At 42.5% G+C, this 22,669-nt stretch overlaps 1 protein-coding gene across 5 annotated transcripts in view; it reads right to left on the bottom strand.

Moving 5' to 3' along the window:
• FOXN3 (forkhead box N3) overlaps positions 1-22,366 on the bottom strand; it is a 134,855-nt gene extending 112,489 nt beyond the window's left edge. For 2 of the 5 annotated variants that reach the window (XM_027637604.1, XM_027637605.1), the window contains exons 1-2: positions 22,062-22,366; positions 20,038-20,594 (exon numbers count right to left, since the gene is read on the bottom strand). In XM_027637604.1, the coding sequence (XP_027493405.1) occupies positions 20,038-20,580 (543 nt within the window). In that variant the 5' untranslated portion in view covers positions 20,581-20,594; positions 22,062-22,366. The remainder of the gene's footprint in view (positions 1-20,037; positions 20,595-22,061) is intronic. The other 3 variants (XM_027637607.1, XM_027637606.1, XM_027637608.1) reach the window with 3 other exon arrangements.
• Positions 22,367-22,669: the final 303 nt, after the last annotated feature.

Genomic DNA, 22,669 nt, shown 5'->3' with positions numbered 1-22,669 from the left:
GAGAGGTTTTTCAATATCCAAAGAGAACTTGTGCAACCAGGAACACTACTCAAAGGCCAGCTATGTGTCATTCACTCGCAGACAGTGATGACGAGAAGAGTGTGCCTTATCATTTTCGTTCTACTACCTATCCCTCACATTAGTATCATGCTACTCCAAATGAAGAGTATAACTGCAAAAATAGAACCAATTCAGAACTGTAGTTCCTTCATCTACAGGCATCCAAATTAACATACTAATATCAAAACTTGCAAGTGATATTCCATAATAAATTTTAAACTATTTGGCTGGCAAATGCTCAGAAGAGTTAAGATTAGATGTCAAAGTTGGTCTGCCAGTCTGTCTAAAATTGTTGGTTATCTTTGCTCATTGGTATTTCGAGTTATTAAGAAAGACAATGTTGCTCGCTCTGCTCTCCTACATAGATTCTCCAGTTGGAAATAGTTTTTTGTGGGTAGTCACAAATAACAGGAAAACTTTATCCTGTTTACTTTGTACCTTGCATATGAGTTTGGTGGGTTCTCTAGAAATGAAAAATGAAACAAATTAAGTAATTTGCAGAAAGCCACAAAGCATTGAATCATCTGAGGTCAGCTAGTTTTTGTAGGGGGTTTTCTTTGGTTTTGGGCTGGGTTTTTTGTTTTTTTGGTTTTTTTTTTAAATCAAGAAGTACAACTGCTAAGAAATTCTTAAAGAAAGAAAAACAAAGCCACTGCCAATGATTCCTATTATTACAAAACACATTCCTCAGATTTACTGCAATCTCACATTAAAATTACAAATAACTATTCATGCAGTTTAAGGGTAGCTTTTCTTCATTATCTTTTAACTTTTCTAGCACAGACCAGTGAAATTCTCTATGTCCAGCTTTAAGAATTGCACTATAGACCCTAACTACACTTTATGACAGTGACAACTGCATATTAAGCATTTAATTTTCATAAACCCTCACAAAAAATCCTCCTGACCTATGAACTTAAGAGAATTGAAAATTTCCCCTGCTCTTCCAAGGGAGGTTTGGCAATGTTACGTGCCAGCTTGACACCAAGAGAAAACTAAAGTAATATCTGCATGCAGCATAACAAAACCTTCACGTCCATTTCTCCTGCACATTTTCAACTTTTTTTTCAGAAAAGTAGCAGTCACAGCTCAGCTCAAACAACAAAGGTGAAAAAGAGTGAAGAGACTAGCTAAAACACAATTACATAATCATAAACATATATTGATTTAATGCCTGAAATTAAAGATTTGATGAGAAAGATTGCTGAAGTACAGTGTTCAACCCAAGTAAACCACCTGCATCAAGAACCCACCAGCATTTCTCAAGAAAACAAAATGTTGGGGCTTTTTAAATCCTATTTTGCTCCAAGTAAAAACATCCATTACTTCAAATCACACAAGTCCAAGTCTCTGCTTTCACACTCACCTCTTCGTATTTTAGCTCACTTGCTCAGTGAGATACCCCAGACACCAACTCAGCCATCAACTTTTTAACCCCCTGGTTTGCCATTAGGAAAGTGGCCTGGTTCTTCCTCAAGTGGTGCAGCGGCATAAACCACCTCCATGTCTCTGCTCTCCTTTCAGTCACAAAATGGGGACTTCTTTCTGACTGGAGAGGTTGGGTGGGTAAGTTACTTCCCTGAGAATGGAAGTACAATTAGAGTGGAAAAAGACTACTTTGTCTCAAAATGAAATAAAACAAAAAGGAAGCCAAGCATACAAATAAACAATGATACAGGAATAAAGAGGCTAGACCAGTGCTGTAAAGTAACTGAGAAAAGCTGAGAAAAGGGAAGGCTGTGATATTCCATAGTCAAAAAAACCCAGCCTATTTCAGAGGCAAGATAAATGCAAGATCCTGCAACACAAGAAAGTGCTACCAAAATGCACACTGTCCAGTGGTCTTCTAACATTAAAGGAGTTCAAGTCTCACCAGCACAAGACATAACCAGAAATTTTCCTTGTACCTCTGGGTTAATGTGTGCTATCAGAGTGAAGGGCCCTGCTCCCTGCAGTGGTGCCTTCAGAGGCTGCCCACCCCTGCCTCCCACCCAAACCTCCAGAGAGACCCCTGTAAATAGAGTCACAGGCACAGATCCTAAGGCCTTGTCTACCTGCAAAGAAACAGCAGGCACAGGAGTGACTGTGTTCAGGTTTTGCGCAAATGAAGACGTTTGTGGGCTTTTAAGCAATTTTTTACCTCAGCACTTCCCCTCATGAGTACAGAGAAGTCAGAAATGTCTTCTAGACACCCAGCAAGTCTGAGCTGCTACCAAAGACTAACAACCCAAAGCACGTCCCTAGAGTCCAGGCTCCTGATCCTGGCAAGGGGCGCTTAAACACTGGGTCTGGAACAATTCTCTACCATTATTTCAACCACGGTAACCCATTGCCAGGTAACACCACAGGCACAGCTAGTCCAGTGCTCCTCCAGCACAGCAGCACCTGTCCATTAGTACAGGTAAACTCGCACAAAATGACTGCCTACAGCCAGCAGTGGATCTCATACCACATTAGCTTCCCACCGCTCTCATCATAAAACGATTTCTCCAAGAGGTTCAGGAGGTGTTGCATTATGTCACCCAACTCCAAGAGTCATACTCAGCTTGTTAAATATCTCCTTGTTGAGTTTATATGCAAACCACCCTATAAAGCTATTAGGCTGCCACACAGAAATCCTGCAAGCAGCTGAAGAAAGCAGAATCATTAACTGCCCTTAAACAATGCCTGACTCCTATATAAAGTAGATGTTGTTTCATGCTAGTGCCTAGCAACCCCAGACATCCCCCAAAGCCTCCCCAGCCTAGGCAAAGTCCGGGCACTGAAGAAGACAGGCTATGACACTGCAAGGAAGGAACAAAGTGCAAGATCAAACAGATGCAGGGAGACTGGGCTGGGAAAGCAGGAGCACCCAGAAGACAAGCCTGTCAGCATGATGGGCCATCACAGGCACACTTGAGGGAGATTAGGCAGCAAGTAGCATTAATAATGCTCTTTCAGCCTATAGAATTTCCGTGTATACATGGAGAGTGTAATTATCCCTACTCTATTGAAAAGAAAATTGAGGAGATGCAGAAACAAAAGAATAAAAAAGAAGTCCTCAAGGTCACCAATAAAATCAAAGGCAAAAAGGAAAAAACCCCTGAGACTCCAGCCTATTTAGTGGGGCATGCTAATTTCGTATCAGAGGTGCACTCATTCAAATACTCACTGGTCATCTGATACTCTTCATATTATCTACATTATACAATTGGAAAAGACACAAATTGCCTTTTCTTATAAATATATAGTTACATCAGCTATGGAAACCTAGGGACAATTTTAAAACACAACCCTTCACACAAGAGATATTAAAAAAATTATTCAACACTTATATCTGTGCTAAAGGTTTGCAGGTCATTTTTTGCCTATTGGTGTATTAATGATGAAATTAGCCAGTGGGTGAATTTCCAGGGGAAAGGGTTAACAGCTAGCAGAAATGGGTAGGAGGGAGTAAGTTGCACTAAATCCATTAGCAGTGACAAATAAAAACAGAAATAAGGAAGACCTGACAAAAGCTAATGGATTTGCACCATTTCCCCCATAACCGTCTATTTAATATACGGTTTTTCCTTGCTTAGTATTTAATATTGGTTCGCATGACGAATTGAAGAGGAACACCAAGCACTTTGATAAATGGTTTGAGAGGCTCCCTGGATGTGGGGTTTCCAAGTATCCCTGGGCTCTTTACAGAAAAAAAGCTGTGCTCCATCCCAAGCTCTGCTCAGCCTCCTCAACAGATCACTGTCACCTGCAGCAGGCATGGACTGAAGAATGACTATCGTCCTGCAACAGAGACCTCAGTGTTACCCCACATCCACGAACATACACATTATTTCTGCTACTTACATATACATTCTACTCTGCTTGTGCACCATTTCTACACTATCATTTCTCTTTCCCTCTCCTCTTTCTCCTGATTGAAGGAAATCCCAGAAAGCAAAACAAAACACATGCTGCAGACATCCTCCAAAATGAGGCAACTCTTGACTGCATGTGAAGCCTTCATCTCACTCACACAGCCCAAATCACCACGAAATCATCAGGCCAGGGCCTGGCTTCAGAAGCCTCAACAGCGCAAATGTCATAAGCCCAGACCTCATGGACTCAAAAAAACCTGGGAATTCACCAGACTTGGCATTTTTGCAAGCAGCTTATACCAATTCTCCTTCCACCCAAACACCAGATACTATCACAAAGCTCTGGAGAAATGTCTCCTAAATTAGACAGTAAGATCAACGGCTCTGCAATGAAGACAAACCAGGGCAAGATCTGTTTAGCTCCAGGAGCAAGCCAGCCTCCTGTGGGGAGGTCAAAACCCAGCTGCACCAGTAAGCACACTCCTTCTTAAACACTGGACACCCTAGTGGGACTAGAACTGCAGTGCCTGTGGGAGAGGTCTTTCCTCACCTGGTGGGATTTGGCATCTTATTTTTATTGTAATCCAAACCAAGCAAGAAATTCCACCTGAGAGCCACACCACTGCAACCTACACATGGCCAGACAGAGAGCAGCAAGCCTTCACCAGGCCTGTCTGCAGAGTAAGAGCACCACCACCTACGGCACTAACCTCTTCCTGAGTCTTCTGGAGAGCTGGCCACAAATGCCTTGCCGTGAGAGTCACAGCATCAAAGCCTTCCAGCATGGGGAGGCTCCGATCTCAAGATGGCAAGAAAATTACATACCCCGGCAGAGATACCTGCCCGTCTCCACTGACTGCCATGCTGCAGGGTGATAAAAGTACCCTCTCCCAATCCCAGCTGTACCTTTGGTCTCCTCTGGCAGCAGCTCTACAGCCTATCTGTGCACAAGTGCACAAAGCTTCTTCCCACATCAGCTGGAGACAGCTGGAGACAGCCAGGGCCACAGCAGCACCACAAGTGCCAACAGGAGACACTGTGGCATGTGGATTAAGTACAGTGTGTCCACCCTGGCAGCAAGCACAGTCCCTGGCCCTCCCTGCAGGTATATGGCATCAGCACCCACTGTGCCACAGCTGGGGAGCCTGCACCCAGCATCCTATCATGGTCAAGGTCAGGGAAGGAGAAATGGTAGAAATTGTCCTTCTCAGCAGAAGGATGTGGTGGCAGGGGGTAAAAGAAAGCTACATTGTCGGCTCTCATCCAAGTCATCCTCAAGGTGGAGTAAGTTAAACGGAACAGCAGAGGAACGTCTCATTCTGGGAGCCATTTATTCAGATGTACTCACATTTCCTCCCATTTTTACTTTAATTCTGCTGCAGAAGCATGGGCTTGTAAAAAGGGTAAGAAGATGAACTTGCTTAGCCTCAAACTTTAATTCACAGTAAACTTCATTAAAATTGGACTAAGACTCCCTTTATTATTTTTCTCTACACAGCCATCTCAAAAATAGACTTGACAATTACAGGGGGGTTTGTCTTGGGGTTTTTAGGTGACCATATTTTTACAAGCATGACTACGTCGGTTGCAACTAATAAACTGGTAAATGCAGCAGATGCAACAAAGTTTGGCATGAAGAACTGCAGCATGAGCCACTCAATCAAGTGTATTTTAGAATGGATAATTAATACTGCATTTCAGCTTCCCTGAGCACCTCCACCAGTAAAACAGATTTGAAAGTCTTCAGATAATTAAACACGGCAAAGTGATTTCATTAGAAAAATAAGATGTGAACTCACTGGTGTTATGGACTTAGAGAGGAACATTTAAATCTACAGTTTTTCCAAGGAAGCTAGTAAGTCCTTTATCAAAACCTACAGTTTGGCAAGAATAGGATTCACAGGTTTATTCATGTTATTTCCTGGGCAGACTAGTTCTACATTAGCACAGCATTAATCAAAGTCTAAATACTTAAGAATCCTGACTTAATATAGATTCTTCCTCTGTTTAAAGTCTACCTCATTTTTCCAGATGCCATTCCAAATCCCACAATGATTCTGCTATTTCATACAAACAGCAAAGGAAGAGCAGGTTTCCTCAAATTCACAGAAGAGAATCGAAAGGCATGTGATGGAGGCAGCAGCAGAGAGCCAGCCTGCAAACTCACTGAAACAGACCCAACAGAAATAGAAATGTCACTCTTCAGGGCACTCGTTCAGCTAAGCTGGTAGCAAACAGGATGTGAGCATCAGTCACTGTGTGCAGATAAGAGGTTATTCAGAATAGCAAGTTCAGGCACAGACTGGGTCTTTTACCCGGTAAGGAAAGAGTGGGAGGAAAGAGGGGGTAAAAAACAGCTTTCAACCCACACACCACAGTCCTGCCTACTTGGGTTTTCCCTGGCTTCTTTTTAACTGAATTAACTCACAAGCAGTCATTTTTCATTTTCAAGTGCCATATTCACAGGACGCCCCCATGAAATAGGAAGCCTGAGCGTGCTTCGAGTGAACTGAAAGGAGAAATTACAGGCTCCACAGGAAAATAAGACACTGGACAACCCCAGTAGCACCAGCAGACCTGAGAAGAGGGACTGGCACACTTGCTGAAAGACACACCATCTACAGAAGTGGAGGATTTATGTTTGGCTTGAACAGGAGAACAAGAAGAGAAACAGTTTGGAGCAGGGGAGGGGGAAAAGAGAAGATAACGCTACTGGATGGAGTCTAGAAACCTCTGGAATTTAGAAAAGCTATATCAACTTCTACATGGGGCTAACTTGTCATCTTCACCCTCCCACTCCTCCATGTTTACTAGCAAGCTATTATTCATTCTGATCATTGTACAAAAAGGCTGCTGATCAATATTGCACTAGGGTGATTAGTGCTCAGTGATTAAACATCAGTGCATGAATTTATCTGACTTAATATGCCTGAAGTGGAAGGAAAAAGGGAGAAACAATTTCTGAGCAGAGTCTAGTAATGAAAATTGACAACTTGCCCAAAATCAGATGATGATGATGTAAGGAGTTCAGAAGTAACAAGGAGGCAAAGATGTATGATATTCTCAGGTGAATAGAAAATTGTTTTTCTCCAAATTACTTATGATCAAATATGCCTTTGAACAGATGTACCATCTAAAGGAAAAGAAAATCTCATTTAAGGATGCCAAAGCAGGACTATTTTGATGACACGAGTGTCATGCAAACAGGCCTGCTGTGACCTGAGTCACTGCTCCAGGTCTCCTGTGATTTTTTTTGCTATCGGTTTCACACAGGAAGCCTGCATATTTGACACACCAAAAATAGCACATGGTTTACGAATAAAAATCCTGCTTCAAAAAAGGGTTGCAACTTTTTTCTTTTTCAAAATGCAAATCCACTTTCAGTACAGTGCAACAATGACTGAAAGCACTTGCCCCTGTGTTCCTCAGACAGACATTTATGATCAGTTCCATTTATGGATGATGCAAGTAAGAAAAAAAGAGAACTAAGAGGAGGAAAAACCCCCCACAAAAATAGCAATTGGAAATGAATACCTGAATGTGAAAAGCAACCAGAAATACCATGCAAACGCCCCTACAGAGAAAAAAGCATAGCTAGAAAATGAGGTCCAAACTGCTGCAGGCCCTATTCAAAGGCTGAGGAAAAAGGAAGGGACCCTTTATAATTGACTCCATTCATCCTATCAATGCTAAAACACTTTGGCAGCAGTCACCTTAGCTTTTAGAGCTGTATAATGTACCAAAACCGGCTGAAAAACAGTAACCAGCCCTTGAGCATGCTGGTAGTGTGAAACTCCACTATCATTTGCCCCACAAGAGGAAGCCAGTTATACCAGCTCCAAAGCACCACCCCGTAGAAAAGGGCTGGCTGCTCCAAAGGGTCCTTCTGTCTTAACAGTCACACCTAGTAACCACAAATGCTGACATCTGTACTGTACAGAGCAGGATTTCTGTAATTACTGTGTTTTTCTTGCAAAAGACTCTCCTAGGCAATACTAAACACATCACCAACAAAAGAGTTTGAAAGAAACTTGCCAGATTACACCTTTATCCCAATCTCCAGAATCTGGCTTTCATATTGCCGATTCACAGCATTTTTAGCATGTTGGTATTTTACATGGTTCTATTAGAAAGTCATAAGATGGTGCAAAAGCATGGGGGTTGGGGGTGAGCCCAAACCAAAATTTTTCTAGCTGTCTTCGCTTCTATGAAAGAGCCTCCTCTAAAAGACCATGAAGGCTCTAAAATAAGGCGCACATCCCCTCCGGTATTATTTTAAATGACTACCTGATTTTTAAGCCAATTTCATAACTGTTAAGACACAAATCTCTATATAATAGCCTCTCACACCACTCTTATCAGATCCATTATTACACAAACACACCCTTAGATGCTAACAGTACTTGGTCTAACTTAAAACCCATGGAACACTTAACAGCTACATGTGGTGTGGACTGAAAAGCCATTTAAGCCACTCTCAAACCAACAGGAATCAACAGATAGTCAAAACAGGAAAAATGCAAGAGTTTACTGAAAAAGCAAATTCCTCCCCTTTTTATTGCATGTCTAAATTAAAGATTCAGAGTGACAATCCAACAACAAGTTTGCAAACCCTGTTTTATGAATAGCAAAGGGAATAAATCTGAGTTAATGTGACACACAAGTAGATAATTCTACCATAATTAAGACACGGACTCTTGTCCCTTCAGCTCAAGCCCAGACAAATGCATTTTTGGCATATTAGACTACTGGAGAGTGAGTGCAACTCAAATGCTGGTGAAAGAGCAGAAGGTAATTAGCAAAAGATCATAAGCATATTTACTTTGAAACTAAAATAAGGCAAGTATTTTAGCTAGTGGGGAGAACACATTTTCCCGTATTTTTTCCTGGTCAGCAGAAAAACAGGATGAAAAGGCAGAATCTTTCCTACAATTCCATTGCTACAAATTAAAATCAAAGCTTTCTAAATGAAAATAATTTTTTTTCTAACAAGAATGACAGAAAACCTTGTCTCTTAATGAAAAGGGTCATAATTACATTTCTGCTTTTCCAAATTCAAAATCGCTCAGCTCTAAAAACCAACAGCAAATGACATATCAAAGCAGACTTGCTAAACCAAGAACAAGGAACTTAATTCCTCTGAACACATGCAGCACTATCCAAAAGGCAGTTAAGTTTTAGCAAAATCTGAAACAACAAATAATTAGTCAAAGTGGAGGTGTTTTACTAAAATTTAAATGCTAGTTTGTTTCGGAGAAAACAAAAGAGACGGTTCAGATTAGTTAAGACTTTTACTTGAGAGTGATCTGTTGAAACTAATTGGTAACCATTTGTGGCAACAGAAGATGTCTGTCCCAAGGAAATTTTGACGGTATGTACCACTATGACATCATCTTGTTTTCCTAGCACAAAGACATAAGCAGATAGAAAGCTCTATGTGACAACCCAATTTTTGCTTCTATTTTACCTTAAAAGTGTTTGGATGATCTAAAAACAATGCAACTATGCCATGCTTTTTATATAAAGATATATTTGTATATCCACACACATATATACAGATAGATAAAAAAAATAAATGAATTTAAGCAGAAAAGGGAGGTACAGCCTGAACAATAAAATTGCATTTGCCTCAATAGCTGGGAGCTAGCACCGGACTGAGTCTCCTGTGCAATTTGTCTCTATGACAGCTGCCTTCCTCTTTCTCTGCCATGCAAGCAGAACCCTAGAAAGTATTAGAAATCAATGTAAAATTGTAAAAACCAAATCTACGCTCTTTTACAAAAGCAAGGTCTGTATATTTAACCCTAAGCATTGAAGGGAAAAACATTCCTCTGTATAGAAGAAGAATAAGCAAGAGAAAATGCAAAGAAACTAGTGCAAGGAGTAATTACATAATAATAAATGCATTACATTAATTGCCAACACAGGAAAAAAAGTTTTGGACAAGTTATCTGACTGCTTCAAAACAAAACATGCAACACTACAAGTGCCAGCAACTAATTCCCAGCCATCTCAGTCACATCCTGACTCTCCAACTTCCCAGCTCTCCCAACTGAAGACTTAAAACCTGCACTTCCTGTGCACACCATGCATTCCTTCCTACCTCAGCTATGCAGGCAAGCCAGAAAAATACTTACACTACTATATGAGGAAAAGGTTTTTCACCCAGAGTCTGGTTGGGCACTGGAACAGGATCCCCAGGGAAGGGGTCACAGCACCAAGCCTGACAGAGTTCAAGAAGCGTTTGGCTAATGCTCTCAGGCACATGGTGTGACTCCTGGGGATGGTCCTGTACAGGGCCAGGAGTTGGACTTGATGATCCTTGTGGGTCCCTTCTAACTCAGGATATTCTGTGATTCTATGATTCTATTCATCTACAGCCCCTCAGTCCTCAAGTACTTCAGGAAGGGTGGAATTATATAAGAATCGTATGATTATTTCCAGTTAAATTTAAAATAAATATTATCTCTGAAGGGGATTCCTGCAGAACCGAATACCTTTTGGCTCAGGGTATTCTCCCAAAGCCTAAGTGTAATTGTAGCTCTGTATGAGCCGGTAGCAGGCAGTTCTTAAAGCTGTCAAACATTGCTCTCCAAAAGCCTTCAAAGCGCTCCCAGGAGCAGTGATGATCTCTGGAAGTGCAGTGATTCTGTGTTATTCAGGGACTGGAGAAGGTTGCATGCAGCCAGCCACTGCAAAGCAGTGGTACTGAGGAGAGTCCTTCAATTACAGCTTTTCCTGCATGGCAAGAACTTTATTCCTAAAGATGAACCTTGCAAGATGTATTTAGTTCTCCCCCACTATTAAGGGAAAACAGATCTAATTATAAAACTACTACAATTATTACACTCTTTATCACTTAACAGTGATGTTTGCCACCCCTTCTCCTAATCTAAAAAGAGAACATTTCATTAATGGTTTCCCTATTTTTACTGAAGCACACAGAACCTACAAGAAAGGTGTTCCCACTCTCCACCCTCAAAGGTGAGGAAGAGATAAAAATATGTAAATGAAAGCTTGAGGTATCCCAGCACCTAACTCGAGTCTTGCGTTAACCCCCACAGGTCCTGCAAGTTGCACTGTAGGCATTTTTTTTTCAAGTGTAAACTCAGACAAACATGTATAATAGTTGCTTCATCTCAGAGAGTATCCTCCCACAGTAGGCAGTCGTGGGATCTCATAAACATAGCACTGGAGCAGAGCCTAATTTTCTGCTCAAAGCTTGAATGAGTGTGAATTTAGCATTCAACTAGATTGTCTTATGCAAAATCCCATCAATAAGTTTCTGCTCCATGTACTGCCACAGAAAATTCTCCATGCTGTTGAGACTTCCCTGTACAGAAGTCCATTCATTCCTCTGCTTACCAAGTACTGTCTTTCAGCAAGTTACACCAGTGCTTCAAAATCCCGAGAGTTCTCAACTAGTGGTAAATTGCTGCTGTTCACTTCTGCAATGAAATACAGCAATTCAGCATGCTGTAGATAGTGTTTTGGTATCTTAAGTCACTGGCTAAGGGCAGCAATTTGATTTCTTTTCTCATACAACACGGAAAGACCACTCACATTTAAGATCCTTGGAATGAATCCTCCCACAGATTCCTACACCAGTCCCCAGGACAGTTTTTCCTTAACACCCAGAATGGAATTTGAAAAACTAAACTGAAACAAATGAATTAAAAAAAGAAAAAGAATTTAAACATACTGTCTCCAAAATTATTAAAATGGATAACTGAGTAAGATCCAGAGGCATCATTTATGGCCACAACTGCTACTTTCCACAGCCCTCAGTCACAATTCTGCTGTTGTTTACTCAAGAGTAAACCAAAAGCAGCTCCTCTGAAGTCAGGAGTCCAAACTGGTGGGAGAATAGAAAAAAAAAAGAAAAGGAAAGCCCTCTTCAGGCTTAGAAGAGTCAATAATGACCTACCAAAATTCAGGAGGAAAAACAATTGTCTACCAAAGCAGGCAGGTCGCTCCCCTTCTTCCTCTCTCCTGAGGCTTATCTTTCATGACCTCTAACACTGGTGAGTTTGACACCAGTGACAACTACACAAAATTTAGGACTCTTCAGAAGCCAGTTTTGTTGCCAGAAAGTAGATAAACCTTGTCAGCATCCAGGCTGTTATAAATGTGCTTATTCTCAAGAAAAGATATCCACTGTTTTATTGTCATTGCAATAAATGGTCAGACATGGCAGCGATGATGAGCATGTGTGGGTGCCTGTCCCAACTACCAGGCATTTCAGCAGCTCCAAACACTTGATCAGTAAGATCTGAAGGCTGCAGGCTAAGAGGAATCATGGACAGGATAGTATGGCAGAGCCAAGGCATTCTGCACTTCCTTGTGTAATTAAAGGTGAGAATTGCTGGGAACTTCAGTCCTGGATGCTAATTTTGCTCAAAGGGAAAATACCTCAGGAAGCTCTTGATAAAAGCAGCACAACTGAGGAAGGTGCTCCTTGCCCCCACCTATGAGGCCAGTTAGTCACAGGCCAGCCAGATTGCTGAAACCATCTGCAGGGCCACTGTCCAACAGCAACAACGGCTCCTTCAGAAGGGCCATCTTTGTATCCACAATTAAAAAAGGCACATGGTATTACTTCCATGCCTGAATTCTTCCAAGCCAGAAAAAGACACATAGGAATTAAGTCACAAAAACTAAACTATACTTGTAGTGTAGGACTTGTTGAGTTTTGTGACACAGTGCTTTGTTATAGCTACATACAGTGCTTGCACCATGATGTCATCTAGCAACAGTCTGCCCAGTCTTGAAATGACACAAGTCAATTACTTTTACATGCTAACCCACCACTGATCAACATATGAGGAACAACCAACCAAATTAAAAACAGTCACACAGGGTCTCTTCTTCATAAGGATTTTGGCTTGTGTTACTCTAGGCCATTCATTTTTTTAAACTAGATTTATAATGAAGATACAGCAATTAGCTGAAAACAACACAGAAGGAGCAGGTATGGAGACTGCTGCCCAGATGCCACAGGTCAAGTCATTTGAATGACTTTACAAGAAATGTGAAGATCCTGCAGGACTGAACCAAGGTTTCAGGTGTCTGGCTCAGCAAGCAGGACACAGTAACTGCCTGAATCCAGAGCAAAGAAAGGAAACTTCTCCAGCAACTCAGGCTGCCTAAAGAGCATTCTCAACTCCTCAATTATTTTCAGCTGCTCAGTTATGATCAAGACTTTTAAATGCTTTTTCACAAGGTCTTCACCCAGGAAAAGAAGCCACACAGCACAGTCTGCTGGGCTCTTTCAGACAAGGTAAAACACTTCACTTCCCTTTTAAGAAAGGAAGGAGGAAGTCTAAGGGATACATATTAGTAATTGAAATGTATTCTTTGATGTTTTGCTGAAGAATGAAGTGCAAGACAGGAGAGCATACACTCAGCTACACCAGCCAGACCAGCAAGCCCAGTTCATCTCTGATGTTCAGCTACAACAGCCACCATGCCTGGTGCTCAGGGACATGCCTTGCCACATTCGCTAATGGACATGTAAAAGTGCTCCTGTGCACCCATGTCCTCTAGCCCCTCATCAGCGATGCTTCCTGTGCTCAACCAGAATGCTGCTCCAGGACCTGTGCTTCCTCTGCTGGCAGTGACAACAGCAGTTCATTAGCTCTCTGACAAATAGGAAGAAACCTAGGAGGTGATGAGGATGTAACAACAGCAGCATGAACAAGCCGGACAATAGGTTTTATAGACATCCTTTCCTCTCCTGCAATAGTTTTTCAGAGGATATAGAACACAGCTCCATGCAGAGCCTCCTCTACTAGCAATAATAAGAACTTTGGGCAACAGAAAGAAACAAACCTTGAGAAAATACACGTGTGTGCAACGCACATCCCAGTGTAACTTTCATAGGACCTTTCACCTCTGTCCTATGGATGCAATCCAGCCCCAAGCATGTATCCAACTGAACATACAAGCAGCCTCAGTGATTTAAGTGCAGCCTGTGCTCTCAAAGGTAAGAGCATCCTCCATCCCTTCCCTTCCTGATCTCCTGCTGTCACCAGGTCAGTTCTGAGCTGGCTGGAAGCCACAGGCACAGCTTCATGCCAGATTAAACAGAGCTGAGCCCACGGCCTGTGCTGACACCGGTGCTCCACTGACCACAGTAACCATGAACTAAACAGGAAGCTGAAAATGAATCCAGCTGAATTAGCCCACTGAAAAATAACCCCCCAAAAATTATGCAAACAGTTTTCAGCCCGCTCATTGTGTGATGACACCGTGTGCCAGTATGAGCTGAGGAGGGGCTGGCAATACACCCCCAGATCAGTTCCATCTCCCAGCAAAGGGAACAGGTGGCCAGGTTGGGCAGGGATAATGCATGATGGTGGCAGCCCAGACTTTGATCACTTTAAATCAGCTGTAGAACACTACAGAGAGCCACTAACACAGGTCACTTAAACTCCAAATAGCACAGTCCTGCTCCTAAGGGAAAACAAAAGGAAACATCTCCACAGAAGAAAGCCTCCCACTGTATTTAAACTTCTGTTCTCATTTCATCTTAACCTTCACTGTGTGGCAGAGACCACATTCAGGAAGGTGCCAGGAAGGTGCTGGAGCAAACAGTCAGGAGCAAGGGAGTGCAATCACAGCTAAAAAATGGACTCATTAATCCTACGACAGCCCAAAGCCAATGGTAAAGACCAGCTCCTACTTTCCTGGGCTCCTTCAATGCTGCTTAACACACTTTGCATCACTGCTGTGGGTGAAGAGCACAGACAGGGCCCCCTTACTCCAGTTTATTGAACCTAAGTAGCCAATCTCCTCTGGTAGGTCAATAGCCTGTCACTGTGCAACCAACACTCCAGTTACCCAGCAAGATGCCTGTACATGGGCTATCATAACCAAGAGCAAGACAGCATAAATACCTAAGATGTAAGGTTCAGAGCTCCTCATCATTACTTGAAAAAGAACTGATTGTGATTTTTAAAGCTCTATAACAGTTCATACAGGCAGACTCCACTGCAAAGAGTTAGTTCTGATGTGAAGTCAAGCAGCTGGAAGCCAGTGAAATGGAAGAGTGTTATTTCCATGCGCAGCTTCAGGAAATCTATTATTTAAATATTCTGCATAATTTCTAGGGTTTGCAATTCAAAAACAAAACTGAAAGAGTTCAAGAAAAGCTCTCCATAAATTGTCAGATATCTCAAAACTCTACTTACAGTATGGTTCTACAGACTTTTATGATTGCTCTAGAAAGAGATGACCCTCATTTCTCCACATACCAATTTGAAGAGAAAATTTCTTACATTAGAAAGCTTTATGGTATGACAGATAAAGATATAAGAAAATGGATTTCAATTTAAAACTAGACAAATTCCAAATTAAAACCAAAATATATTCTTTTAATAATTTGAGAAATTAACAGTTGCACCCACTTATTTAGAGCATTATTTTATTAATGGTTCAATATTATCTGAAGCCTTTAACATGAATCTGAGGGGTTGTTTTGTTGGGTTTTTTTTCACTTTAGCTCCACCAGATGTTATAAATGCAGTGGAATCCTGACACTTCTCTTATTTGGGTCAGCCTGGGTAATAAAAACATTAAAAACAGAGGAGATATTTCTATCCCGAGAGTGCCACCGAACTTTCACAGGAAATCTTCTCAAATAACAGCATTAAAAGAGGGAGGATAGGGTCCCATGTCCCCGACCTTTGTGCATATGCAGACTGGATTAGGAGATTCTAACACAGAATAAGCAGGCTCCTTTTCCTCTCACTCCAGATAGCACTTATTTTTTTGCATGGTTTTACCTGTCAAAAGCCCAAACACTATCAAGTCAGAGGAAAGACATTTGCAGGAGGTGCTCCTGAAATTTCAGTCTCTTGTGACCAAAGGGTCCCCGACAACTCCTGTCAGATGCCCTGGTAGAGTGTTTATGAGAGGCAGTACATTAGATGAAGACAAGTTGGACATCAGCTCTCCAAGAGCTCAAGGACCACTCGGGAGTCCTCAGATCTCAGAGCCTGCTCTCCAGACGGAGGAGGAGCCTGGCTCAATCTCCATGACCCAGTTATGGACCATGTACTTCTAAGAATAACTTCCACATCAAGCAAGGAGAATTTTCTTCCCCCATCCCCATAAACATATCCTTTACCCTCATTACATTTTTATTAAGATGTCCCTCAGCACACGTGCCAAGCAAACCTTCATTATGCTTGAATTTCTTCAGCTTGCACACAGCTGGGAGCATGTGCGTGTTTCCCTATCTCAGACAACACAGAGCAGACACAAAGAGGAGCGCTCTCGATAGGATGGATGCTCAAAAAAGCACAAACCATGGAAAATACAGCAGAATAGTGGAGAAGAGCAAGGGGACAAGAGCTCCATCCTTTATAACTGCAGGCTGTTCACTGAGACAAAAATATTGCAGCGAAGCCAATGAGGTCAAACATCATTTCCCCTCATCTGGTAACGATGACTGAGGAAGTCTGCATTCATAAAAGGCACAGACTTATCACACACCCTGAAAAGACAATCCTACCAGTCTTTGTTCAAAGCAGGAATCCCTGCATGAATAAAACAAACCTTCAAGGGAGAAAAAAGTAGGGCTTGTAACAAAATTTTTGAGCAGCCCCTTAGCTCAAGCAGCACTAGTGGGCGCAGCTATAATCACAGCAAACCTACATAATGGGTCTGAACTAGCTTAGCCCTTTCCCTGCAAGCAGAGAAGCTGCCACATCAGTAACTCCGTTGCTAGGGCAACTGCTTACTTTCCATATCAACTGCAAACTCGTTGCTATGGAGACACATATACAAGAAAAATTCCTCTCTATAGCCAAGGACCAGATGGTAGGGAAGTCAGGGAAGTCAGGGACTAACGGGCTGTACTAAATGGGACACACACTAGAGGACATTTAGATCTGTATGTTCACAATAGGATTAATTTGAACAAGTGAATTCACAGGTCTGGCAGTATAAACAAAGCCAGGGAACTCCTCATCTATTCCCCATCATGTGATACTTCATACCCTGGCCAACTACTATTAAACTGCTGAGCTCAATGCAAAGAGGTTTGTACAATCAAGGGCTCAGCATTTTCCCTTCTTCAGCCCAGCTCTCTGTCTCGATCCAGATCAGCCTCATCGCAAAGTTACACGAATAGCCATGCTGTCAGCTTGCCAGGTAAGCCTGATGGCACTGCAGCTGAAGTGGAATAGCAGCAGTGTAAAAACAAATCCGAGCAGAAAAACGTCTTTTCCTGGTACACCTAAAAGCACCAGGACAGGGTAAGTCGAAAACAGAAGTGATGCAGCCTGCCTTTTTTTCCCCCCTCTCTGTTACAATGATCTCACATCAGGAAATTGAAGCATTCATACACAGGCAGAAAAAGCTGCAGACTATTAGATGCATATTTAGTCCCATGAATATAAACTAGTGGCACCCAAGATTGAGAAAACTACTATGCAGAGGGAATTCAAAAAAGAATTAAGTGTTCAGCAGAACTTTTTTTAGAAAAACGATTACTGAAAGGCTACACAAACACTGGAAAGCACAACTATGAGAGAAAAGGCTTCTAGCTTTTCGCAGTGTGTCAATGCACATCATCCAGCAAATGCCTGCAATTCCCAGCACTGATTAACTCCTTCCCCCCATACTGTACATGTTTCAGAGCCCATCTTGTTAGCATTTCATAACATGCCATTTGTTAAATGCTGCCTTTTTTTCTCCACATAAAAACAGTAAGACAGGCAGACTCCACACCTGCAATTTGCAGGATCTGGCTGCAAAGGAGAATAAGTGGCACAAAACGATTCCTTAGAGATGAAAACCCCCCTTTCCCCTGCCCCAAGACCAAACCCACAGAACCCTTTAGATGGACACCTTCCTTCTGAACATCAAATATATTTGCTGCAAGGTACTCGAATCAATCCCACAGCGTGCGTGCGCACTAACACACATGAAGGTATTTTCAAAGCCATCAGTTGACATTTACTGCTTTCCAAGTCCACAATTAGCTGTCAAGCACCTGATTCAGCAACTCTGACTGAGGGCCAATTCTGTGCTCAGGACTCTGTCTGCCACATCTCTTGGCCAGGACATGAGAAAAACCCAGCAGGGGACTTAAAAGACCTGCTGTGGTGCATTTTACGTTTTAAGATTCCCATCCCACTCATCTTAATGCTGGCTACCTGCAGTTATTAGCATCTCCAGAAAGTGGAACAAATTCTTTCTCATAATCTGGGATTTCCCAGGAATGAATAAAACTCCACCTTGTTATTCATACAGGCAGGGCCTCCCACCACACCTTGTTGTCTATGTAACCATGGTTCTAATCATGAATTTGAGACGTAGGTGACTAGTCATGCATTGTGCTGTGCCACTTCCCTGTGGAGAGGCAGCACGTTGTGGTATTGTTCATAGCAGCTCAGTGGACAGCCAGATATTTGACAGATAGACACGAAGAGAAGCTCCTCATAGGAAGGAAGCTGAAATCTGAATAGTCAACTTGTAAACAGAGGAAGAGGGACTGAACAAAACACAAATGGCAGTGTAACATGCCTTGCAAGTTACAGTATTTTGGGGGGTTTTAAATGCTTTGTGTGAAGATCTCCTAAAGTCTGGGACAGGATGACGAAAGTCTGGTGTGGTGTTTGTTATTATAGTCTCACTTCCAAACCAGAATTTAAGACTCTGGTATACACAAAACAAGATCCAGTTCAGAAACAGATTTTTTTAATCTCACACACAATCTTTCACAGCAACTAACTGATAAAAATATCAACACGCAGTGTGTGATCAGCAATATGGAAACATGGATTTTATGTAATAGTATTTTTAAAAACAGAAAGAAAATAAAGATAAAAGGGTCAATCCTTTAAAAAGGGAAAGCTCCAGAGAAGAGAAAATTAAGCAATCTAAAATGAAAAGTTCCTAGCTTAGGGTAGTATATGACTCTTTCTCTAGAGTTACTTGAGCTCCTATTCCACAGCTTTTGAAGTTAAATAGCACACAAAATAGGGAGAACAGCACCACCAACAGAAGTCTAGTTTCAGGGTAATCAGTTATAAGACAATCACAGCATTTACCTCACTGAAAAACAAAATCTGAGTGCATCTATTGTTTCTGCCAGGGAAAAGTGTCCACTGTCTGATCTTCAGCCAGTTTTAGAGACAGACCATCAGTGATTTGATCTTACCTGCTATTTATTTCCCTAACCTGTGGGAAGGCCTCTGAAATTAATCTGCAAGCTGATATTTTTATCAGTATATCCGTACTTTGCCAAAGATTCATCCAGACCACTGCTTCTTGAGGCAGTCCCCTTCGGAAACTGATACCTGCTCCCAGGCACACTGACGCAGTAGAAGGCTGTGTGGAGGCAGTCCTTTCTGCCTCCGCTGCTCCGCCCGCTTCCCCATTCCCTCGCACACAGCCTCTTCCTGCAGACGACGCTGAGGAATCAGCAATGAAACCAGGCGACAACAACTGAGATCAGAAAGCAGAGATGTGCTCCCCAGGCCTCTGCACTGCACCAGGCGCACAAGCTACAGGAGCCCAGGGGGAGAACAACTGAAATTTTGGTGAATGGTAATTTTCACCTTTGATGCCAGACCTCTCTCATCTCTTTGAAGAGCTTTTCTAAAACCTGCTTGAAATGGAACAAAGCTTCATCACCAAAATTCAGAATTACTTCTGCTGGTGTCAGAAAAAGAAAAGTTTTTTCAGATTACAACACTGACCAGGAAAAAAGAGATGGACTCTTACATAAGGCATACCCTTTCACTATACATTTGTATTAGCCAAGAACAGCAAGCAGCCTATTTATAACATGATTACATTCATCTAGTATAGCTGGAAACCATTACCACAGCATGATAACTAAAAACAATATTTAACCACTATGCATGAAGACACCAGCTGGGGGGAAAAGAAAAAACACACACACAGACACACACACCCTGAATGCTTTCTTACAGATGTCTAGACAATGAATTTAATAAAATCAGAATGAGCAATGCTAAAGAAATGTTGGCTCTCTGAATTTAATGAATTATGTTACCAGGGACAGGGTTGAATGTTCTGTATTTCACTGTTAAGGACACAATCTTGGATTAGCAGGTGAATATTTTCAGCACCACATACGTTTCCATAGTTCCAAACTTACCTGACTTCTGTCTTTGTCCACTTTCTTAAAACACTTATTCAAGGACAGATTATGTCTCACAGAATTTTTCCATCCAGTGGGTGCGTTTGCAAAATACGGAAAGTGTTCCAAGATCCAGTTGTATATATCCTTTACGGGCAGTCTTTTGGTTGGTGAGTCCTCAATGGCCATAAATATGAGGCAGCTAAAGGAATAAGGAGGTTTGCAGTTGGGGTTCTGCTTGGCATCGTAGGGCATGTCAGAGTGGGCAGGAGACGGTGGCGTGTCATCACCAATGTCCTGAACAGGGCTAACACTCCTTAACACCGAGTCCCCAAAGCTTTTCAGCAAGTTCTTACTCTCATGTAACCAGTTCAAATTAGTTAGTTCTTCATCTTCCATGGCCCCTTTATCTAATCTGATGGCAGGCAAAGAGAAATCTAGGTCCTCGTCATCGTGAAGTGCCTTTGATAAATCGCTATCTTGGTAACGCTGGCTCAGTCCACTCGGAACACTAATTCCTGAGCCCTCTGGCTTCTTACTGGGAGGCATGACTGGACCCATTTAGACAGCAACTCCTGGGAGAGTGAATCCAAAGGAAAGGGAGAAAGAAACACAAGAGAAAAGTTAGCTCATAAAAAGATCCTGCATAGTGTTTGGACAGCTTTTCCCTAACTGGTCACTCAGCCTTTTGGCACCTGACAGGTTCACAAACATCCACAACTGCTGAGTAAAATAATCTAAAGTCAGCACACAGGAAGAAATTTCAGTCAATGGAATAAGATGATAATCCAGATATATCTCAGTTCTGCATGAACATGAAGACCCACACAGGAAATCCCGGAGACATGTCCCTTTAATGATGAACAGGTGTATCAAATCATTCATTGTATCTGACTGTATCACTTTAATAAGCATGTGAACTAAAAAAACCAACTAAGTAACAGTGACTTAAGGGCAGTTCTTCAATTTCAGCTGTTTCACATTTGAGGACAATACAACAGCAGCATGATTAAAGTCACTCTGGCTAAAGGCCAGGGCAGACAAATATCCAATTTGACTATGGATTCAGTTGCATCAAAACTCAGAAGTGACAGCAGAACTTCAAAACCATCAAGGGCAGGAGAAAGGAGAAGGGAAAGCAACACACGGTAGTTTTGGGACCAGGGCCAAGACATGGGGAAACAAGTGCCAGAGGAATAGAGCATTTTAAAACATATGTAAACAGAGAAGATGCTAACATTAGCTGAACTGTATTTCAAACATGGTAGAAAGCAGTCAGAAAGTCTGCTGTAATGCTCAACAGTGGCCTGGGAGAGGTCAGATGAGCTGCTGAGGGTACTGTGTAACCAGGCCCTAGGGGGGACACCTGTGAGCTGTAATATTTGGGATGCCTTGAGCCCTTCTAAGCTCAGTGAACTTGGGCACCTGCCCAACTCAAGACAATCAGACAGGAGACCAACAATTCTACTTCAGAAGCAGGAGATAGGCTCACTTGGCTTCTATATGTAGTCAAACTGCCAGGATTTAGGTCTGGAAATGTGAACAACAGTAGAACAAAAATTTGAAAGAGTTAAATTAATTATAAATTTTAAAAGGATGAAACTTACTGCACAAACACTGAATAAGAACAAAATGATTCCCTGTACCTAAAACATAACCTCAGGAGCTCCCTGAAGTCATGCAGTCACACAGTCAATACCATGAACAAAAGGTAAAAAAACCTACAGGTAACAATAGAATAAATCATCTATCTGCAAGGAAAAATAAAGCAGCACAGCCATTCTGGGAAAGAGAAATGATGGACTTTATTCTACCTGTTATAAACGGGCAAAAATGAAAACTGAAAGTTCCTTCAGTCTTTCTATAAACACAATACACCAAAGCAGCCAATACTAAAAATAAAAACACAGAACTTTTCTGCACAGAAGCCCCTCAATACACACCATCACTCAAGATACTGAGAATGTGCAGTTTTACACGAGTAGTATCAGGGAAAAGAAAAAATTCCGAGGCAGATATAAACACTGTGTGGCAAAACTCACGTCGGTCCCACTTCCTAGCTTTCAAAACTGCAGCCAGCGCAGCCAGAAGGTAAACAAGGGAATCGCCGGCGTCCTGGGGCTCCGGCATTGCCTACCTACGCCGCACGCTCAACTTTGACTCCAAATGGAAGTTACGTCCCATGAGCTTCTAAACAGGAAAATTATATGATGGCTGACAGTAAAGTAATTTAATTGCACTGTTGCTATGACAACATGCTGCTCTCTTTCTGTTTAATTTGCTTATTTGCCAGTATCCTCCCAAAGGGCCATATCACTCCATGATTTTTCTCCCTGTCTCTCTTTCCCCGCTTCAAGCAGCAGGGGTGACCGGGCGGCCGCGGCCCCGCGGAGCCCCCTCGGGTCAGCAGGGAGGGCCGGCGGGGCCCGGCCGGACAGCGGCTGTCGGCGGGGCCGCGGCGGGCGGGCGGGGTGCCCGGGGCTGGCCCCGCGTGGGGGTTCCGGGGGGACTGCTAACGAGGCCCGTGGCGGCGCCCCACCGGCAGACAAAGGAGTGCCGGTGACAGGCGGTCCCGGAGCTGAGCCCACGGGCACTCGCGGACGGCCCGACTGCCCCGACCCCGCAGCCCCCGCACCCCGGCCCGGGGGGG

The sequence above is a fragment of the Corapipo altera genome, unplaced genomic scaffold (assembly GCF_003945725.1).
Source record: "Corapipo altera isolate COAL_440 unplaced genomic scaffold, ASM394572v1 23, whole genome shotgun sequence".
NCBI classification, from domain to species: Eukaryota; Metazoa; Chordata; class Aves; order Passeriformes; family Pipridae; genus Corapipo; species Corapipo altera.
The sequence above is the reverse complement of the archived record's forward strand: the minus strand, read 5'-3'. Positions and strand labels throughout refer to the sequence as shown.